This window comes from Rhineura floridana, chromosome 6 (genome assembly GCF_030035675.1).
Source record: "Rhineura floridana isolate rRhiFlo1 chromosome 6, rRhiFlo1.hap2, whole genome shotgun sequence".
Taxonomy (NCBI): domain Eukaryota; kingdom Metazoa; phylum Chordata; class Lepidosauria; order Squamata; family Rhineuridae; genus Rhineura; species Rhineura floridana.
Window position 1 is genome coordinate 108,025,907 of NC_084485.1, and position 22,950 is coordinate 108,048,856.

The window sequence follows — 22,950 nt, forward strand, 5'->3', positions numbered from 1 at the left end:
GAATTTTTAATTCTAAGTAGAAGTAAATTAGTTCTAATTCTGCTAGGAATTCTCATAAAAACATAAATATGAACAACTAGGATAAAGATGAAGGAGATGCACTTATAGATACATGGTCATTTGTATTCTGTCACTGCTCTCTGTTCTCAATAGCTTTAGAACACTGACAGTGCAATCCTATACTTTTTTTTTCAGAAGCAAGCCTCACTGAGGTAAGTGGGACATACTCCTAGCTCAGTATGTATAGCATTGCAGCCAGTGAGAACTGTTTCAAGATGGCCTTATAATGGCACATCCCCATTGAAGCTGCATAAATAGATAAAACAATAAATAGAAACTGTTGGGACTGTCAAGCTGCAAATGTGATTTATACTACATGTTGTGAGCTTGTAACACAGCAAGAAAATGTCCAGAAATAGTGACTGATATAATTAATAAAATAATTAAACTAAGGTGCCAGACCTTCAACATGAGGGACGTCCAGTGATATCTATTTGCTTATGCAAAAAAAAATCTGCTTGTGCAACAAGACTCCTGGTTTCTCTTTTTCTTTCTCCAGCCCCCCCATGCCCCCAGAAAAAAATCTCTTTCAGAGGGTCTGCCAACCCTCTGGAGCAGATTTGGGGGTGGTGGTTTGCAAATGCAGGTATCTGCTCACTACATTGGATCTCACCCTATTTTTGTTGCTTTATATATCATAAATATGCACAGGTGCATTACATTTATAAATATATGTGATTTGTTTATGAATGTCCTTACAACTTGAATTTAAAAAGTATTCTTGATAAAATCACAAAGCCCTATAGTTCCAGAGAGAGATGCTAAATCGGCTTATATCTAGGGAGCAAACTACAAGAAAATGAGGAGAGTGGAATAAGCAGCCGTTCAGAGGCTGTCTTTGAACTGGGCAAAGGCATAGTAACCCCCTCCAATTAGTTATACCACCCTTCTGCCAGATAAAATGGAACTCTGAGACATAGTCTCAGATGCTTTAATCATTGAACATGTAAAGAAAAACCAGCACAAAGAAGTGTGGGTAGAAACACAGCTCCACACTGTGCTACAGGAGTTTATTTTCCTGGAGTTGTATAAGTATATTTGAAGAGGTTACAGATCTTAGTTCCATACAGAGGTGATAAGACAAATATTCCAAATCCATTGTGATTTCCTCTGACCTTTTTATTTACTTACTTTTTAAAAGCAACATTTTTTAGCACATCCTCAGATGCAAGCAGGTTTAAACTGTTGGAGACTCACAAGGCGCATCCTTAGTGCTTCTGTTTGCTAGAGACAGGGTTAACCCAGTCTTATGTTGCAGAGCGACCAAAACATGAAACTGTTGTATTGAATTACATAAAGGCTCGTTCTGGTTAAATAACAGCTTGTCGCACAGCAACTGCTTCGCAGGAGAGGTATTCTTCCACTTGATGCTGAAGCTTACAGGTTCCCATGCATCTTTCCAACAAAAAAGTGGATATGTCTGAATGCCCCAATATCTTAACTTTTAACCTATCAAGACCTTTAGCCTCTGCTTTCCTTACTCTTATTTCCCACTTTCTGTCCAAACTCACTCTGCCTCTTCAGTAACTTCAGATATGAGTGATTGTTACTGCATTCAGAATGCTGACCTTGGGCGTTTAAGTGGTATGAGCTAACACAAAAGATGAACTGGATAAATAAGAGACTGGAAATACAGTTAACTTGGGGGGGGGAGTATTTCTCTTCAATTTTTCAGGCAAGGCTAGTGTTCTTAAAACTGAGAAACTGACTGTACTAACCAGGTCAAATTCTGACCTGTAGTGGTACAGCATTAGGGTGCAAACCAACTCGCAGTTATGCCAGGCTAAGGGGGGCTGGATGCAGTGGATCTCCAGCTGAGCCAGCTGGGTCCTGGCTCAGCCAAGCTATGCCAGTGTAAGTGCCTCAGCCTAGCTCAGCTGGGGCTCAGCCAGGACCCAACCGGCTCAGCCAAGACTGGTGCACGTGGAGCTGTCTTTAGCCATCATAAGGCCCAAAAAACTTGAGTTCGAAGTGCTCCTGCAGGTCCCAATCCAGGCAAAAGTTGCACCAGGAAAAGGGTTGGTCTAAGAAAATAATTGCAATAGAAGTCAGTGGAGATGGCTTACTCCCCAATAGGGGTATTTGAGAGAACAGGCTTTTACTTTCTGGTCCCTGCATGCAGCTCCCGGCTGAGCTGGCATTCAGCCAACCCAGATGTTCCTGAATGCCAATTGGATGCGTTGGAACTTTATGCTGGCTTCTCTTGCTCCAGCACAACTTACACCTGCTTCCCCTGAGTTGGATTGCTCTGTTAGTCATCAAATCAAAACCCAGGGTCTCTTGAAGCATCAATTATGCTATTATGCAATTATCAAATTTGTGTAAGTTTGATCTGGACCTTTCACTGCTATCTCTTTTCTGATATATACCTGCAAGCGAGTCACAAAAATAACTAGTGAGAAGATGGTAGTCAAATAAAAGAGCCAGCTTATTTCAAAGTGAATGGTATTCATTTATTGACCCTTAAGGGCCAAGCTGAACTATGGCAGCCAGCTCATCACTTAGAACATAACAGGGCTCACTACTGAACAGTTATAAAGCCGTAGCTTTGTGTGTGTGTGTGAGAGAGAGAGAGAGAGACAGACAGACAGACAGACAGAGAGAGAGAGAGAGAGAGAGAGATTTGATGAGGAGGATTGGTGGATAGGCAGTGATGCTGAACTCTTTTGCTGCTCACCATGTATTTATTTATTAATTAAAATATTTGCATACCACTATTCATAAAAAAACAAAGTATTTTACAACAATCACACACAAACATATACACAGTAGGGATGGAAAGATCTGTCAATTTCGGCTCTCTCAGTTTCTCATTTTTCCAATCTTAAATTCAGGTCTCCACATTTCTGCAGCAATTTGTGGGTTTTTTTTAAAAAAAAATCCTCATCAACATTCTCCAGCTTTTTAGTGTGATTTTCTCCTAATAAACACATTTTTGTAGGCAGTTTTTACTAATGTACACATTCTTGTAAGCAACTCCTCATCATATACATGTTATTTTCACTCATATATTCATTTTTATGCACTCTGTCCCGTAACATATGCATTTTTGTAAAAATGGTTTGGTTGGCAAATTGCATTACAAAATTCAAATCAGTGTGAATTTCAAAGGATGGCTGGGTTTTGGTTCTCATATCATTTCAGAAAGTGCCAATTTGATAGATTCAGCTTAAAATGCAAACTGAATAAAATTTCTCACCCATCCCTAACACACACACTAGGGTTGCCAAGTCTCCATTTTTTGCCCAGAGACTCTGGTTTTGGGAGATCCTCTCCAGGTCCCCAAGTGAGTCACCTCAGTCTCCAGACTCTTGCTTTCATTTAAAATTTGTTTTAACTTTCTAGGTAGCCTGGTTCAAGAGATATACACGACGATGTCAGCCACATCCCCTCTGCAACTTCTGTTAGTACTGGCTGTTCTAATCCTCGCCCTTTCGGGTTTTTAGCCAGTAAGTGAAGTCATGGTTGTGATTGACAAGGGATTTGTTGACCTCCAGGCAATAGCTAAAACCCACTGCAAGTTCTAAAAACAGTTTCATTCTGCTGCTTGTCTACACAGCAAGAAGTCAGTAAATTCATAGCTTTCAGCAACATCAAGAGTACTTTCTCTGCGCAGGAGATCCGAATACATTGGGGTTTGCTTATGAATTTTGGATTGGGTGAGTGAAGTTCCTTATCACTGAAATGCAGTCCTGTGCATGCTTCTCTGTCTGAGTAAGCCCCATTGAATACATTGAGACTTATGTCTGAGTAAACATGCATAGGATTCCACTATCAATATCTTTACAGGTTGTGTAAATAATAAACATCTGACATTCATGCTTATATAAACATTCATACTATGTCTCGATATGTATCTGATTTCACACTATGGTTGTACATTATTATTTCCTCTTAATTTCAAGTGTGCCCTTCTTTCTTGGGGTGGTCATGGTCCCCCCTCTGTTGTTTTCACCCTGAGGGGCAGACTAGTCTGAAAGATGATGAGTAGCCCATGGTTACCCAGTAAACCTTGTAGGTAGTTTCCATTTAAAAATTTAATTAAAATGATTTATATGCAGGCAAAGTTTATGAAGTAATGCAGAACCACATAATACATTTAAAGCACATCCAACTCACATTTAAAGTGCATGACTCCCCCCAAATACTCCTGAGAAGTGTAGTTTCCCCCTCACAGTTATAGTTCCTACCAACCTTAACAAACTACAGTTCCCAGGATTCTGTGGTGGGATTCATGTGCTTCAAATGCATGCTGCTTGCGGGCTTCCCCCAGGCACCTGGTTGGCCACTGTGAGAACAGGATGCTGGACTAGATGGGCCACTGGCCTGATCCAGCAGGCTCTTCTTATGTTCTTATGTTCTTATGTTTGAATGTTCTTTAAATGCATTTTGTGCATCTGCCCTAGGTGTGCTGTGCATTCATTAATGAATTGAAAATAAGGATTTTAAAAGATACATTTTTAGACAGGGAAAGGACTGTAGCTCAATGCTAGGGTACATGGTTTGCACGCAAAGGTCCAAAATTCAATCCATGGAAAAGACTATTGCCTGGAATCCTGGAGAGCCATTTCATGTCATCATCCTGAAGAGCTATTTCATGTCATCAGTACTGAACTAGATAGTACCAAATGGCCTAAGTCCTCATAAGGTAGATTCCTTTGTTCCTAAAAGAGGAAAGAGACCCAAGGGTCACAGTGTTGCTGAAATTTGTTTATGTATTTTACTTACAAAATTTATATACCACTTTATTGTAAAAAACCTAAAAGCGGTTAAAGAACAAATTAAAATAATAAACTATTGGCGAAAACAGTTAAAACAGGAAATTAAAAACATTCAAAATAATAAAACCAACAATGAGTTAAAAATAGATAAAAGGCGTAATCGCTTCTACATGCCTGGGTAGGCTTGCCTAAACAATAAATGTTTTTAGCAAGTGCCAAAAAGAGTATAATAAAGGAGCCTGCCTAATGTGAATAGGCAGGGAGTTCCAAAGTATAGGTGCTGCCACATTAAAGGATCGATTTATTACAAGAGCAGAACAAGTACCATGTGGAACCCGTAACATAGAATGCACACCTTGAAGTTGGCCTGGTAGCAAAGTGACAACCAGTGCAGATTTCAGAGCAGAGGTATCATTATTATTATTATTATTTATTTCTTAGTTGCCCATCTGGCTGGATATCCAGCCACTCTGAGCGACATACAAGAGCAAAACATACAAAAACATCAGTACATCAAGAAACAAACAGTAAAATCGAACCTAACTCTGTTCTTATCCAGAGTCTTCTTACTCTTGCCCAACAACGACAGAGTAGAGCCAGTGGTAGTGTTCGTAAAGGGCGGCAGCGATGTATAGGCTAGGGGCCGGTATAGATAGCAGCGTGAAATTCCCGCATGATGGAAAAAGCAAAGACACAAGCCGGGTAGTGAGGGGGAACCCCATCCAGGTGTTCGCAAGCTGCGGTGAGGCCCATGTGCTGACAGCATCTCACTCAGGTCAGCAATAGTGCCACAGCATTCTGCACTAACTGCAGCCCCCGGGTCAGGTTGTGCTGCATGGGGATTTCTGTGACCTTGGCTGACTGGCTGCCAGAATTTTTTTAGTTTTGGTTTTTGGTTAAGAACCCTGACTGGTTGTGGGATGCTGAGTTTTCTGCCTTATCATAGGAATCTTGTTGTGGTTGGTATGGTATTGCGTTTAGGAAATCATCACTGTCTTTTCTTTTTCTGTTTGCATTTCATTTACCTCTGACCTCACTCCCTTACATCCATAGAAGCAACAACAGTGCTTCCATGTGCTCAGCTCAACCCCCTTGAACCCACTGATGAAGCATCTTTTTTGCATAATGGTTTGTGTCTTGCCCAACAGTGGTTAAAGAGAATTTACATACTGGGAAGTGTGGCTTCACTTGCTGTTGTGCCCAAGCTACCTCTGTGAAGGTAGATCAAACCATGTTTTCTCTCAGTCAATTATTACTCACTGGAATTGGGTTAGCTGTCTAAGTGAGTATATAGCAGCTGACATGGTAGGCAGGAAATGGCAGAGCATCTTATTCACTCTTACTCATTTCTCAAACCTCTCTCTGCAGTGAAAGGTCAAGCCTGTAAAGAAGTTTGGAGCACCATGTTAAAAGACAGGAGCAGGGCATTCCAGGCAGCGGGTTGCCAACCCTGCTTTAATATTGATCTTTGCAGAGGATCCCTAGTCAAACCTTACCAACAGCACAATCCTAACCAAAGCTTTTTAAAAAAGATGTTTTAAAAGCTTTTTTAAAAGCTTTTTAAAAAGATGTTTAGTTTTAATATGTTTTTAAGGATGTTTTGTTTTAATTTAAAGTCTGTTTTATGATGTTTTAGAGCATTTTTAGTGCTTTTGTTTGCTGCCCTGGGCTCCTACTGGGAGGACAGGCGGGATATAAATCTAATAAAATAAATATCTACTCAGAAGTAAGTCCTATTGAGTTCTATGGGGCTTAGTAAGTGTGTTTAGAATTCCAGCCTTCAGGGGCATCCATCTTTACTCCTGAATGCTCCCATCTAACATCTCCACAACATTAGGCTCCTTTCCCCCTACAATGACCTTCTGGTGACTTGCCTGACCTAAGGGCACTTAAACCCTTCTTGCCAGAAGCAAGTAGGCTTGATTAAATGTTCCCTACCCAGGCTCCCTAAGCAGGTGAGAAGAAATGATCCCATCACTTCAGCTGGACCTGGGAACACCCTCATTTAGTTAAGATTTCTGTCTTAATTTCCAATCAGAAATTCCACTCAAGCAACTTCTTAATGTATCATGCTTAATGACATCACTAGGGCCCAGCCCCATGACATCACTAGGGCCTACCCTGTGACATCACTAGGACCCGCCCCTGAAATCTTGGGATTTGGGATGCTTCTGACCTGGCAACTCTAACACAAACACACACACAAACCATGTAAAAAAATTAAATCACAAATCATTGACTATTACAGAAAGGTATCTTCTCAGCTGCATAAACCTAGTAGCATAGAAAAGTTGTCAGCAAGCACTTAAAAGTAAAAATGGAATGTGTCTGCTGAATCTCTTTGGCAGAGCATTCCACAGGAGTGGGCTGATGACACTAAAGGCTTGATTTCTTGTTGCTGTAAGGAAGGGTAGAAACACACTCACTGTTCTGCCAATTCCAGTGTGTCTTCACCTCTCTCTTCTGAAAACAGAGGTACACAACACTAAAACCCCTTTTTACTATAAAACCTGGTGAGAGCAGCTTGAGTGCTATTTTTTATCTAGCTTCAAATAAATTTCACATCTAATCAACAGATCAACCCGTTCCCCCTCCAGGTATGGATAAAGGAAATGCTTTGCTATAGCAAAAAATTCAGGCTGTAAACACACTGGTCACCAGACTAAAGTGTTTCCTTTATTCACACCTGGAGGGGGAACTAGTTGATCTGCTGATAAGTTGCAAAATCTCTTTGAAGCTGAATTTATTTTAAAAAATGCATGGAAGCTGCTTCGACCAGGTTTCGACCAGTAAAAAGGGGCGGGGTTTGACTAGCATCATGTGCCCCCATTTTCAAAAGAGAGAGGTGGAGACGCACTGGAACCAGCAGAATAGTGGGTGTGTTTCTACCTTCAGCTTCAAAGAGATTTTGCAGCTTATTGGCAGATCAACCCATTCTCCCTCCAGGTGTGGCTAATGGAAACGCTTTGACCTGGTGACTAGTGTGTTTACAGCCTGGATTAACAGCCATTCTGTCTCCTCAAGGGACCCTGGAAACTGTAGTCCTGTGATGGAAATGTGATATCTGTGCCCTCACCAAGCTACAATTCCAAGATTCTTTGAAAGAAACTATGAAAGTTAAAGTGGTACAAAATTGATATGCTTGTGTATTGTAGATATACTCTCCTCCTACTTACCTCCCTATACCAACAAGAGAGAAATCCATTATGAAAAGGCACAGACACTTTTAGACATTACTCTGTACAGCTTACTCTATACATAGACTTGTGACTCTCTTAGGAGAAATGCCATTATCAGTGACATACATGTGCTTGGTTAAATTTATTCCCAGGTATTATTATTCCCCCTGTTACATTCCCTAGTGCTGAGCAAGCTAAAAGTGAGGAGGAAAGCATTTTGTTCCTATTACCATCCATAAATGGGTTTAACCACAATACAAATCTCATAATTCACTTCTTCAGTCCCAGTGGTTACAGGACAAATCCACTAGATTTAGCAGTAATCCTTAAATACACCTCGACTGACAAATGTAGGAAAAGTTATGGTTCTGAAATCCTTTACCTTTATTGGAGTTTTCTGTTGCTATGGTTTCAAAAATTTAATTGAAACGTTTTGTTTTTTTACCTACTGTGTATTAGTAATGAGTTTTATAAATGCTTCCTCTTGTGCTATTTATGACTGGTCTGCAGCCCTGAAGTGAGACTCTGACAGAAAAAAAGCAAACAGAAGAAAGGAGGTAAAGTCAAGTAGGTTGATGTATATGCATTTTTTTACAAATGCAGCATGAGGGCAACAGAGTCACTGCTACTCTGTGGTCACAGTCAGTCCATCTTCCCAGGAACTCTGGGAATTGTAGCTGTGTGAGGGGACTCATAGAATCATAGGAGAGTTGGAAGGGGCCTATAAGGCCATTCCAACCCCCTGCTCAATGCAGGAACCCAACTTAAAGCATACCCAGCAGGTGGCTGTGCAGCAGCCTCTTGAATGTCTCCAGTGTTGGAGAGCCCATCACCTCCCTAGGTAATTGGTTCCATTGTCATACCACTCTAACAGTCAGGAAGATTTTCCTGATGTTCAGTTGAAATCTGGCTTTCTGCAACTTCAGCCCATTATTCTGTGCCCTGCGCCCTGGGACAATCAAGAAGAGATGCTGGCCCTCCTCTGAGTGGCAACCTTTCAAGTTACTTTAAGAGTGCTATCCTATCTCCCCTCAGTCTTTTCTTCTCAAGGCTAAACATGCCCAGTTCTTTCAGTCTCTCCCCCTCATAGGGCTTTGTTTCTAGTCCCCTGATCATCCTTGTTGCCCTCCTCTGAACCTGTTTGTCTGCATACTTCTTAATGTGCAGTGTCCAGAACTGGATGCAGTACTCAAGATGAAGCCTAACCAGTGCTGAATAGAGGGGAACCAATACTTCATACAGATGTTGAAGACCATGTGATTTACACCCTGGCTTCCTTCCTACATTTTTATGAAGAGTCCCCTCAGCACCCTTAACAAACTACAGTTCCCAGGATTCTTTGAAGGACGGCATGACTGTTTATAGTGATATGATTCTTTTAAATGTATAGTACAGATGGGGCCTTAGAATACATTCTACAATTCTGATCATCCTAGAACCAGAGTGTTGGACTAAGACTGGAAATATCCAGGTTCAAATTCCCAGTTGTCCATGAAGCTTACTGACCTTGAGCCATCCACAAACTCTCAGTCTTAACCTACCTCAGAGGGTTGTTGGGAGGATAAAATGGAATGGGAAAACCATGTATGCTGCCTTGATCTCCTTAAGATGAAAGGCAAGATATAATGCAGTAAGTAAATAAATAAACTTAAGAAACTGGCACTTTGTAGAGAAAGAATGAGGTTATAGAGATTTATAAAAATATGAAGGGAGGGTAGAAAAAGTAAGATTATTTTCTCTCTTTTGGTCATTGTCCAATGAAATTGGCTGTATTTTCAGACTGAATAAAAAAATTAAAAAATTCACTCAATGGATTATTAACCTACAGAACTGTTGAAACAAAACATGGTGATCTAGCTGCTAGTTGATTTAGTTGTTACTACCTCTTGAAAGTGTCACCAAAAAGTCTTCCCCATAGTGTACCTCCATAATATAGTGTCTGTGTCATCCAATATGGGCTCCACATGATTGTGTGGTATTCAAGGTAAAGGAGCACTTAAATATTACTTTTTCCATGTGGAAAGAGCTTTTAAGTGGTGCTCACACAATATAAGGGTGGTACATCTACAACAGCTGTTGTAGGTCTAATTTCTAGTTCTGAAGGAACATGATGCTATTGTCTTCTACACTTTCTTACTTCTGATTTCACATTGGGCAGATGTGCTTGTAAACTAATGGTTTCAATAATGTGATGAGATTAAAAATGAAGCCTAATACCACAGCATAGCTAACCCTTGGAATACTTCCAGATGTGCCACTGGCTATGCCTCTCCAATCTTGCAGGTTAATACATTTCAGCAGTGCATCACAAAATGGCCCCACTTCACTGGATACCTATTTTTTTCTGAATGGCAGACAGGTACTATGTGCCTTTTGGGGACAGACCTTTTAGAAAGATGAAATATGCAACAGGATATTGTAGCTAGAAGCAGTTGTCTCTTTACTGTTACAGAAGGTCAGTACCAAAACTTTACATTTTTTTAAAAAAAACTCCATTTAAGGTGTTATCAGAGAAAAGTGTTCAATGGAGAACACATTAATAATGTGACCAGATAGTCACCCAGTCCAAATGCCAGTCTCATCTGCTCCCAGAAATCCTCCTTATTAGATACAGAAACTTGAATCTCAGCTCAGTTTGAGAGTCTCTGCTACTTCAAACTGATCAGTCAATTAACAGAAAACAAAGTAAACAGAATGTGTGATCAAGGACAGGTGCAACATCTAAAGTCATAAAGCCTTGATGAACAACATTCTCTCTCTCTCTCTCTCTCTCTCTCATATATGTGTGCGGGGCTGTTGGCTGTTAACAGTAATGAGTAAGACAGAGATGGGGAACCTCTGGCCCTCCAGATGTTGAACTCCAGCTTCCATCAATCCCAGTGAGCATGGCCACTGGCCATAGTTAGTGATGCTGGGAGCTGTAGTCCAGCTGCATCAGAGGGAGGGACAGTGGCACAGATTCCCCATCCCTGGAGTAAGGGACACCTTGTACAACAGTAGCAAGCTAGATAAACATCTGAACCACCAAACAGATTCCTGGTGGCAGGAGTGCCAATTCAGGTTTCATTAGTGGATGGGGGGAAGTAGTTTGGTAGACAAAGATTCACAGGGGCATATCCAATTATGTCCATCTGGCCTCTACTGATGGCTCTTTAATTCAGTGGACATTTCCATTGGGGGGAGGCAATTTTCGTTGATTCCACACACATATCTGTGACTCCTCCATCAGCATAACCCTTTGAAACAGCATGGGAAGTATACATTGGAATGCACATTGGAATTTGATAAAATCACCATGCACACGCATGCACACACACGGTTTCAGCTCAGAGAATCATCCACTGGATCAGAGTCTTAGTGTTAGTGGAAGAGCACAATTGGATACAACCCACAATAAAGCACTGAAAGGCCTCTTTTAATATATATTCATGATCAAATTGCAACCTGGAACTTTTAAGACAATTTGATGCAGTTGCTTTTTTTTTTTAGACCTCACAATAGATGCTTCTGAGGAATAATCACATGTGGGAAGAAATAAGATATCCCTTTCCACTCACTAAACAGCATCTTTTATTGCTTTCATGATCTTATGTGTGGCCCTTAGGCATATCAGGAGCAACTTCATACTTTATGCACCAGTTGAGTTATATCAGATATGGACAGCTATACTGTGTAAGATAGAGAAGAAAAGGAGAATATATTGATAGGGGCAGAAGAGTGAGGTAATATGTGTAATAGCTGTATGTAATATGTCCAAGCTTCTGTCTCACATGACCTGATCCTGCTTTTTTGTCCATTCTAAGTACAGCTCACCTAAAGTAACTGTTCAATAAATTAGCACAAAAGAATCAACAGGAATAAATGCAAAGCAAGTGGAAGGACTGGAAAAACTAGCTGTGTTAACATTGTTTTGTCCCGGCCAACTCTGTTGGATTCAGACCCAGACTCACTGGTGTGTTTTTCTACATTATGTTTAATGTGAAATCTCAGCTTAGTGCATTTCATAGATCAGCTTACCGATTACACAGAACTCTGCATCTCTAAACAGCATATCCAGGCATGACTACTCAAACTAAGACGTCTTAGCAATTAGACACACCCATTAAACCCTTTGCATAGGCTCAGGGCAGGCATTCTGTTTGTGTGGGAAGGGTTATCGGAATAGGACTGGGCTAGTAATCTGGCACTCCTATGAACAGGTCAAGAAGCTGGTGCCATCTGTGTGTGCCTGCATATCTGCCTGTGTGCCCTTGGTGATGGTGGCAGAGGTACTTCATTGAGATCCTCCTCAGACACCGCCTCTGGTTGAGCTCCAATCCCTCCTCTATAGGAGGCATGAGTGGCAGCAGCTCAGGCAACGAGGGAAGGCTGTGGAAAAGGAAAGGGGCTGGTTCATTGTTAGCATTTCTTCAGTTGGAACTGGAACTACAGGGGTGGAGCTGTCACTATCAAAAGTGCTGAAGCCTTCTCCAGTTTCAGTACCCTCCCTCTGCAATACACTGGGCCCTCCCCAGGATCACAGACTTCCTCTTCCTGCTCTTCAACACTCCAGGAATACTCCACAGGGCCCATGACATGTTCTAACAGAAGAACTCTAGTTGTGTGCATTGGAATCAGAACCTGCCTGACCTGTGAATCACCTATACAGAGAGCTAGGTGAGGCTAAGTAAAAACTGTCTTCTGCTAGCCAAAACTTGGCCTCCTTGCACTTTCCTCCAAACTCTGGATTTCATGGTAGCCCACAAGGCTAAAACCACACACACACACACACCATGCCTGGCATTCGACATGGTAGTTTTTGAGGACATGGGTAGTTTCTCCACACTTCAGAGATTTGGACCTCCTCTCATGGTGAGATTAACGTTGACAGGTGTCTAATAAATAGGTGCACAATATTAATTGTGCCTTCTTGACACCATCTACCAAGCCATCCTGAGTTTTATCATCTTTCCTTGCATGTGTATATAAATGTGAGAAAGAAATAAACAAATGTGTTAGTGAAGGTTTCCACCATTACATGCCAAATTCATAGAATCATAGAATAGTAGAGTTCTCAAGGCCATTCTCAACAGGGGTCTAACAATGAGATGATTGTGAAAATTACCTCATCATAAAGAGATAAGATTCATGTAAATCCTTCATAAGGCTACAAAGCTTTCTTATGCAAAGTAGAAAGGGAAGTGAACAAAATCAGAGTATGACGATAGTCTGTCAAATTAAACAGAAAAAACAGAAATTAGCCTTTTGAGATCAGTCCAAAATATCCTTGTGAACCTCTTAGAGTTGCTGGCAGTAGCCTGTTCACAGCTGGATTCTATGGGCTTTTTCCTATGCTCATTTATGGCATTGTAAATTAGGAGTAGCCCACTATAGCTGAGTGGAGCTGAACTGAGAGGATAATCAGGCCTTCTGATATTATTGAAAGGTTATCTCTGGGTTCAGTCCAAAATGTCATCATCTTCATTCCTTCTAGGTAATGCTGTCACATAATTAATAAACCTGTTGCAGATGATCTTCCACTAATTAGGAGAAGTACTTGTTCTACTACTAATTAGAGAATGACTCTGACATTTGGACTTACTAACTGTCAAGATTTCTTTCCCCCCCTCCATTTTTGATATTGAACTATTTTCTAGTCTCGATAATAACTGTAAGACCTAGCTGAAGAATAAACATCAGACTCTGTTTAGGTATCATGTAAGAGAGCACAGCCCTGAGTTTCTGATCATATTGCACAAATCTATTTTGAAGACAATACCATTTAGGTGCCCAGTCTAACAACTATTCTTCTCCACAGTCACAATATCCTCCTGTATGAAGATGGCCATGCTGTGGTTGCTGATTTTGGAGGTGAGAGTCTGGGGATTAAAAGAAACCTTGGCATGTTTTATCTATCTATTATCTATTAAACTTCTATCCTGCTCTTCCTTTCAGAGCTTATATTTTTGTAACCTCTACACCAGGAATGGGCTTATGGGATCAACTTTGGTGGTGTTTTTACTAGACCCCAAGATCCACCAACCAGAACTGTGTGCAAAAGACATACACCTAAAATCAAAGAATTCAAAGCCCAGGAATTTGTTTTGAGCACTAGAACTGATCTGAGCTCACAGATCCTCCAGGAGAGAATGGGTAGCCAAAATGTGGAAGGGGGTTGAATATCATAACCTACATACTGGTGATGCCGCCACAATGAAGTTTAATGTTTTATGTCTCTTGTATTCTTACAGTTCAACTGTTTTTATGTTGTAGGTTAACTAGTGAAACTGCATGTATACTTTGCCTTCTTTTCTGATGCAATACATGGTACAGATTACTTTCTTGGGAGCACTGAGTTTTCCCACTGTTCTTTAATTAGGAAAACATTGTCATAAGGTACCCAATGGAGGCTGAACTATTAGAGCCAGTGAGACACCACCCCACCAATCTTATCCAGTCCTCACCTGTCCTACCTTCTTACTTAGAACTAGTCTAAGGGAAGGCAACGCCTGACACCTTCCTCCTCCTTATTCTCAGTGTTGCCCTTCTAGAACTCAGCAGGGAGGAGGATGGGGACAAAGCTAGAATGAGTTGGCTCTGCCTGTCACTGGATATGGCTCCACCTACTGTTTGGGCTCCCTGCCTTTTGCCCTACCAGTCCTAATGGGCACCAGCCACCACTGAGATTCCTTGCTCCCATGTGCTCTTCATGTGATAAACTAGATTATGGTTCTTATTTGGATTTGCCCCCCACTCCAGTTCCATCATGTAGACACAATGTTAATACACTATTCAGTTTCTAGAAAGATGAATAAAGGTTTACCCATAGGGTTACCAGGCTGCAACCTGGAGGTTCATGTTGTATCCTTAAAATCACAGGTAAACCTGGGGATGAAGCAACCATAGGTTGTCCTGCGTATCTCTTCCTCAATCCTGTTATCAGCTGCCCTCCCACACATGCTTATATGGGGCAAATCCAGAAAAATCTAGTTTGTAGGCAGGAAAGAAATGGCAAAGACCATTATAACTTATAAGAGAGAAAGGATTTAATGCATGCTATATAGGATCTTGATATACTGCAACTAAAAGATGGGGAGCAGAAGGAGTAGTGGGACATATTTTACAGGAGTGACTGCTACCCCTTGCGCTACTTGGGCTCATTGCTGGTTACACAGAATGTGGGGAACAAATGGCAGTTTGGGGAAAGGAATAAGCAAAAGCCATGGATTCTTGGTCTCCTGTTTTGTCCATAGAGAGAGCCAGTGTGGTGTAGTGGTTAAGGTGCTGGACTACGACCTGGGAGACCAGGATTCAAATCCCCGCACAGCCATGAAGCTCACTGGATGACCTTGGGCCAGTCACTGCCACTCAGCCTCAGAGGGAGGCAATGGTAAACCCCCTCTGAATATCACTTACCATGAAAACCCTATTCACAGGGTCGCCATAAGTTGGGATTGACTTGAAGGCAGTCCATTTCCATTTTGTTTTGTCCGTAATTTTAAAGGTACAATGCAAATATCTGGATTGCAATCTAGCAACCCTCCTTATCTGTCTTTATGTGGAAAAATATGTATTGATTTTAAAATAAAACCACCCTCTAAAAAGGTCAAAAATAAAAGCAGACTTTATATAGACTGGGTTGAGAGTTTGAGAGATGCCAATAAAACATTAAATTGGTGACTAGGGATGGGGCATCCATTTTTTAGTGGTGGATGTCTATTTGACATTTGAATAACATATATATAAACATTTTGGTTCTTACCTTTAAAAAAATACTTTGGTTAACCTATACTTGGTTATGCTTATTTAAATGCTCCCCTCAGCTTTTGCTTTGTTTTGTTTTACATCTCAGAATCCAGATTTCTGCAGTCTCTGGATGAAGACAATATGACAAAACAACCTGGGGTTTGCCTTTTTTAAATTCTTTTCTTGTATGTGAAAACCCAGCCTAAAAGCAAGTAATAAGATTAGGATTTTCTTTTGCCAGTGTACATGCCATAGTATAATGCTAGTGCATGCCATTTGTTTCTTTTCTATGTCAAGTTTTGGTGATCTGCTTGAGATAAATGAAGATTAGTGTGCACAAAATGTTCTCTCTGCTTTGCACTCAGAAATTAATTTCTAGTCTGCATCAGTAATCAGCATACGTATTTGCTTATATTAGCAGTTCTTATATTAGGAGTTCTGAATCATCTTGTGACTATTGATGGACAAGCTTCCCACCCCCAGCTTTCCTTGCAATTAGCTCCACTTCTCTGGGCTTTCATTTATTTATTATTTATTTATTTGATTTATTATTTGATTTATATCCCGCCCTTCCTCCCAGCAGCAGCCCAGGGCGGCAAACAGAAGAGCTCTCAGAAAAAAATCTTATTTTTGTAGTGAGAATTTTCTGAGAAAGCTTGGAACACTGGCACACCCATGAGAAGCCCCTTTCTATGCTTTCTATGCTTGCAAAGTAGGGAGAAGAACCAGTCCCCTACGGTGGGGAGAGCTGGTCCGCAAAGGAGGAAGCCTTTGCAGAAAGCATTCTTAATGCCTGGATGGTCCTAAGCACACTCAGGAGCACTTGTTACCACTGTGATGCATGGAAATTGTTGTTCTCCATGCTTCCTGGCCCAGTTCAACGAACCAGGAGTCACTGAAAGCTTACACTGTCCATTTATTGTAAACTGCTCGGAGGTCTTGTAGGCAGTATATCAATTTGTTAAAGAAAACTAAAATAAAATATCCCAGGCCATCCAGGCTTTAAGGATGAGGCTTATGAAGCTTCTGCTGCCTCTCTACTATGGTTTTACTTATTACCAATCAAAAAATCATTTCAATAACTTTCAACATACTAAACTCCTGAACTTTTGATACCCAGTTGTGTACCCCCGTCCAAACGTTGTTGATGTAGTATATTTATATCCCATCCTTCCTCCCGAAGGAGTACAGGGCAGCAAACAAAACAATTTCACAAGAAAAAGAAAAGCATTCTAAAAACAGTTAAAACATTATACAGTACAACACACAGTTAAAAACATTTTAAAATACATTTGAAACATTCTTTCATCCAGTGCTCTCTGAGTTGCCAGGACCAGTCCCCTTTAGCCATCAAACGCCTGGGTAAAGAGGAATGTTTTTTAATTCCTCCCGGAAGTCAAAAGTGACAGAGTCAGATGCACCTCACTGGGGAGTGCATTCTACAAATGGGGAGCCACCACTGAAAAGACTCTATCACGGGTCAGTGCCAAACAGGCAGCCCTAGGTGTCAGCACCATCAACAATTGTAGGGTCTGAGATGGGTGGTACTGGTGAAGGTGCTCTTTTAGATACTTGGGTCCCAAGCCATTTAGGACTCTATATGCTAGCACTGATACCTTGAATTGAGCCCAGTAGCTCACTGGCAGCCAGTGATGCACTTTTAGGGCCAATGACATGTGGTCCCATCAGGATTCCCCACTTATCACCACACCATTTGTACTAGTGTGAGGGAGGCTGCTCCATAAACTGATTGTGCAGTTCAGGCACTTCCAATAATTTCCTGCATCTTATTTATAGGTGATAGTAAGCAGGGCATGAATGATATTTCCTGCCCTCTCTAGAAACATCTGGGTGAGGCTTGTCTGAACAAGGAGACCTATTCCTGCTTGTTACATGTTAACAAGCACAGTAAACAAGCATAGAGCTGTTCCCAAATCTAGCTAGAGGAGAATATCTCCCTACACTTGTCCTGTGGAAGAAAACAAGCCTTCACTCTTTGTTTTTGGGTTACAACAAAGTCAGAGGCACTTTATTTGAGCAATTGCAAGGGAAGACAGCAACCAGTCAGACTGCCCCTGTCCTTGAGCCGATCTTCACCAGTAACTTTTTAAGCAAATATTTATACATTTAGGTTATCACAGTTGCAGCATCAGCTGTTATTCCCTGTTAAACACGTGCTTAATCCAGTTTTCCCCACTTTACTCATATCTTCCTGAAACATAACTGAACAGCACTTTCTGTGCTTTTCTTGACTCAAAAACAAGTTATTTTCCCTCGTCATGTATACAAGTCATCCAAGATGGCTGCCCTTAGGCTATTTATATTTATTTATTTTTAAAACTTATATACCGCCCGACTAGCAATAGCTCTCTGGGCGGTGAACATAGATACAATAAAATACAATATGGTACAAAAAAAATCACAGTCTAAAATCAAATATCACAGTCTAAAACAGCAAAGGCTCAGAATCAAGTTTCAGACATTACAATACATTAACAAAAATAAAATTAAAAATTAAAATTAAAATTAAAATGCCTGGGAATAAAGGAAGGTTTTAACCTGGCGCCAAAAGGATGACAGTGTCGGCACCAGGCGGACCTCCTCAGGGAGACTATTCCACAGTTTCATTCTTTTTTACTTCCATAGTACTAAAGAATACAAGCTTACTTATTCCCAAGAAATTTAAATGGCAGCTCTTGGCCACATAGCACTCATTCAGAGCATTGCTGCTGCCCACCTCCGCTGCCACCGTAAAATTATAAGAAGAGCCAGCCCAAGGCATATCTAATCCAGCATTCTAATCTCACAATGGCCAAGCAGATGACTATGGGAAGCCCGCAAGCTTCCACTGCCAGGGCCCACTGAGGACCCTTTGCTGAGAGCTACCTCAGACTTGGAGCCGGTCCTGAATATACTGCAGGCCACATAAGCAAGAAGGAGAGGCAGAATATTCATTCATTTGTGGATCCAATACTACTAGTTTCATATATTTGCTGCTGTTCGAGTAGGATGAGTCTTCCTACTCGTGTATTACTCGTGTATTAATCATTAGAGGGGATTTACACTGAAATTTTACTTCTCTGTGGCTCCATACACACTACCTTTAAAACACATCCCCTCCCCAAATTCTGGGAACTGTAGTTTGCTAAAAGTGCTAGGAATAGTAGCTCTGTGAAAGGTAAACTACAGTTCCCAGGATTCTTTGGGGGGGATGTGTTTTGAATGTGTTTTAAAGATATGGTGTGTACGCAGCCCCAGGCTACAAACTGTGAAGACCACCCTGGTTTTATGCATGCAGTGAAAACCTACAGTACAGTCGGAAAAACAATAAAAGACATGGCAATTTGTTGCCTTGTTTAGTTTTAATATGGAAACAATCTGATCGCTATACTCCCCCTCCCCTCGTCTCCTATTAATAGAATTATTTTGTTAGCATATTGCCAGAAAGCAAACAGAAATAAAACTGAAGAAGAAAATGCCCCTGTGAAGCAACAAAACATACCGTTAATGCATTATTGATGTTGTCTTGATGTACAGAACCTGCGCTGGATGGCCCCTGAAGTATTCACACAGTGTACTCGGTACACCATAAAAGCGGATGTTTTCAGCTATGCTTTGTGTCTCTGGGAACTGTTAACAGGGGAAATCCCATTTGCTCACCTCAAACCAGGTAAGATTCACAGCGAGTTAGCATGAAGATTGCTCCTTTTTCTGATACCCACTAAAACAGCTGCTTTGTATAACATTAACTCAGTTTTTAATCAATTGCTTGTTTATTTTATTTTTGAATTGTGGGCTTTCAGTTTTCAATTAAAAATATAAAGGCAGCATACTACAGCCAGCCACAGTATTCACTGAATTCCGTGCTTCATCTAGGAAAAAGAATTATGCAAGCAACATAAGAGCTACTACCGACTTTTACCCTTAGGTGTTTTCTCTCCAAACTAGGCTTATCAGATGCCTGCGGTGTTTCAGGTTTACTAGAATGTTAATATATTTTTCCTATGTGAACTGCTGAAAATGCACTGCACAACAGCAAGATCAACACTTTGCCATCAAAGCAGCTAAGCCACTGGAAGCTGGAGATGCCCTGATTGTCTTAACCCACTGTAACATCACACCCAGACACTCTACACTTGGAGACCTTCGGAGCCAAAGCTGTGTCCTGAACAAGCTTATCCAATATACCAGAACACTGTTCTAGTTTTTAATGAATGCCAATTCAGTATATATCTGAATTTGATTGTTAAAACTGGCTTGGAAGCTACATCTGAAAAGCGCATTCTGCTGGGAAATGAGAGTTCTTTTGCTCTTTCAGTTGTAGCTGGATGGTATCAGATTGGTATTCGGCTTGGCCATGTCACTAACACTGCGCTCTGTCACAGGGAATGGATGCTCCACACACCCACTGAACCTGAAAAATTAATGGGAAAAACTGGTCTCATGGGCAAGGGGCATGCTGTGAGTTGATTTGCAAAGGAACATAGTAGAGAAGCCATGGGAAGAAGAGTTCCAGAGGAACTCAAGAGTGTCTCCTTCCCTCTACCCCATCACCTCTCTCTCCTGGACGTTTTCTCAGGTTTGTGCTTGTTGTTATTTACAATCAAGTACTTTAACAGGGCCAGGCACTTTCCAAACACCGAGAAGCTTGCAGTCTGAAGAATTCCCCTGAACCTTCCTGTCCTAAGCATGACTCCATTGATTCTTGCTAATTAGCTTCATTTGTCTTGTGCAACATCCATCCATCCCATTTTTCCATTTGAGACAGCCAGGATGGTTAGCTTTTCAAAGTCATTATTCTTCTGATGCATTTAAAGTTATATATTTATTGACCCTCTGTTCTTGTACTTGGTTGGTGAAAAGCCAGAGAAAATTCTCCTCTTCCCATTCCTCCTGAGATCTTATTAAATCCAGATTCACATCTCTTTTGCCATTTATGAAATTATGATCGTTTTACTAGTCTAATGCTTTTGGTTCATTTTTATTTCTTCCCCCACCCCATTTTTATTTAAAAACATACTATTTTATTTTATTGATTCCTTCACTGAATATTATATCATTAATATGCCTTTGCTGGCATGAATTCCTGCATTCTTAAACCTTTTGGGGGGCTATTTCATTTCTTTGCACAATGTGATGAAGATAAAATGTTGTCATAATCTGATTTCTGAATTCGATTTTCCAGGCTCATATAAGCATATGTCTTTCATGAAATAAATATCAACCTTTTAGATCAGTCTTCAGGTTTTCTTTGTTTTGCTTCTACAATATACACTACTTCCCCACCAACTAGAAATTCATGATAATTACCTGTTCTAGAGTAACAGTTACTGTAGTGACAGTGACAGAATTGGGGTGGGCTGAGGATAATCTGTAAGCATTTATCATGTCCTTAAGCCACATGTTGCCCTGATGAAATATTTGATTTGCTGTATATTTAAACAAAAATGTAGCTACACATATTCTTTAATGAGAGATGCTCAAACTCCCTCTATCTCGATTTGGAAAAAATGGAAATGGACTGCCTTCAAGTAGATTCCAACTTATGGCAACCCTATGAATAGGGTTTTCATGGTAAGCAGTATTCAGAGGGGGTTTACCATTGCCTTCCTCTGAGGCTGAGAGGCAGTGACTGGCCCAAGGTCACCCAGTGAGCTTCATGGCTGTGTGGGGATTCGAACCCTGGTCTCCCAGGTCATAGTCCAACACCTTAACGACTACACCACATGGGCATATTAAAACAAGGACGGGGAGACTTGCCCATTAAGAATTCTCAAAAAGAAAGAAAAAAGCATCTTTTATCTTGGAAAAACCTGTGCCATTCTAAGCCTGTCTTTGCCAGTCATCCACAGTCCACAGCCAGTTAGCCACTTTCCCACCCCCTTCACTTTCTGGAACACTTACATTCCGGTAAGAGAGTACCAAGGGGAAGGCTGCTTCTCAGGCCTTTATTATGCCCAAAAGCCTTACCAAAAGGAAGTTCCCAGTGCAAAGCTCTGGGAATTGTAGTTGCCTGTGCTTCCAAGGGCAGCTTTACAATGGGCTCTCTCTATCATCACAGCTTTTGTTTTCCAATCATTTCTGTGTCCATAGCTGCCGCAAAGAAACGACCTGCTTCTCCAATCTGAGAATCATTTCAAATGTATGAAAGGAGAACTCCGATATCCTTAGCATGGTTTGTTCTTTACTAGACTGCTGCTTGCCATTACAAGAGAAACTTTGCATGGTTGTCTGCTACAACAGGTGTCTTAAAATGTCCTATGAATACATACATAGGCACATACATGCATACATAGTCCATATTTTGGACTGTGTGTGTATGAAATGATAGTTTTCCATCTGTTGTAGAAATTCTCAAACTATTTTGTAGCCTCTGCATAGAATCATAGAATAGTAGAGTTGGAAGGGGGCCTACAAGGCCATCAAGTCCAACCCCCTGCTCAATGCAGGAATCTAAATCAAAGCATTGGATGACAAAATTCTGAGAGCCTTTATATAGTTAAGTAGGTAGGTAGGTGATAGATATGATTCAAGACGTTTTGCAACTATGCTCGTACTTTGACTGGGGATAAAGACAGAGCACATATTATATTAGCTAAGGGGATTCTGTGGAAAAACTGCCTCTCCCTGTTACAACCAATTCTTCTCTCTATTGTAATGTTTGGAAGCACGTACTAGGTGTTATTAGGGTATTGTGTGAGTCTGTTCCCTTGTAGAGACTCTGAATGTAATAATCCTGATCCATACAATAAATGCTTCCAAACATTATGTGAGAAAAGGGGGATCAGTCTTTCAGCACAAAGAAGTCATATTCATGGCTTCCCAGTGGGAAATGTAATGCATTCTTTGGTTACCTGACGGGGGACCTGTGGTCAGAGGTAAACCACAAGTGTGAACCGTGGGTAGTATTAATCTAAGTCACATTCAGAGTAGACTAATTGGAATTAATGGTGTTAGTCATGCCCATCGACTTCAATGGGCCCACTCTGAATAGGACTAGCATTGAATACCATTGAAATCTAAATCTGTGCTTAAAATCACTCTAACAAGGCTAGCCACATTGCATGGGGGCTATGGGACAATTGCCTAGAAGGATGCCATAACTGTCTGGGAGTGACAGAGGCATAGCTCATGGAGAGGCAATGGGGAATACATAAGTTTTTTCTACTCCTGGGGTGCACTTGAAATGGCTGAAAATTACTGAGGCCTACCAGTCACAAAATGGTGGCAGATAGATGGAGTGTTTGGCATAATCTTCTGGAAAT

General features: G+C 41.0%; 1 protein-coding gene across 1 annotated transcript in view; it reads left to right on the top strand.

The window, feature by feature from the left end:
• TNNI3K (TNNI3 interacting kinase) overlaps positions 1 to 22,950 on the top strand; it is a 273,974-nt gene that overhangs the window by 156,269 nt on the left and 94,755 nt on the right. Inside the window, exons 19-21 of the mRNA XM_061633422.1 lie at positions 13,758 to 13,810; positions 15,792 to 15,844; positions 19,223 to 19,355. Coding sequence (XP_061489406.1) covers positions 13,758 to 13,810; positions 15,792 to 15,844; positions 19,223 to 19,355 — 239 coding nt within the window. The remainder of the gene's footprint in view (positions 1 to 13,757; positions 13,811 to 15,791; positions 15,845 to 19,222; positions 19,356 to 22,950) is intronic.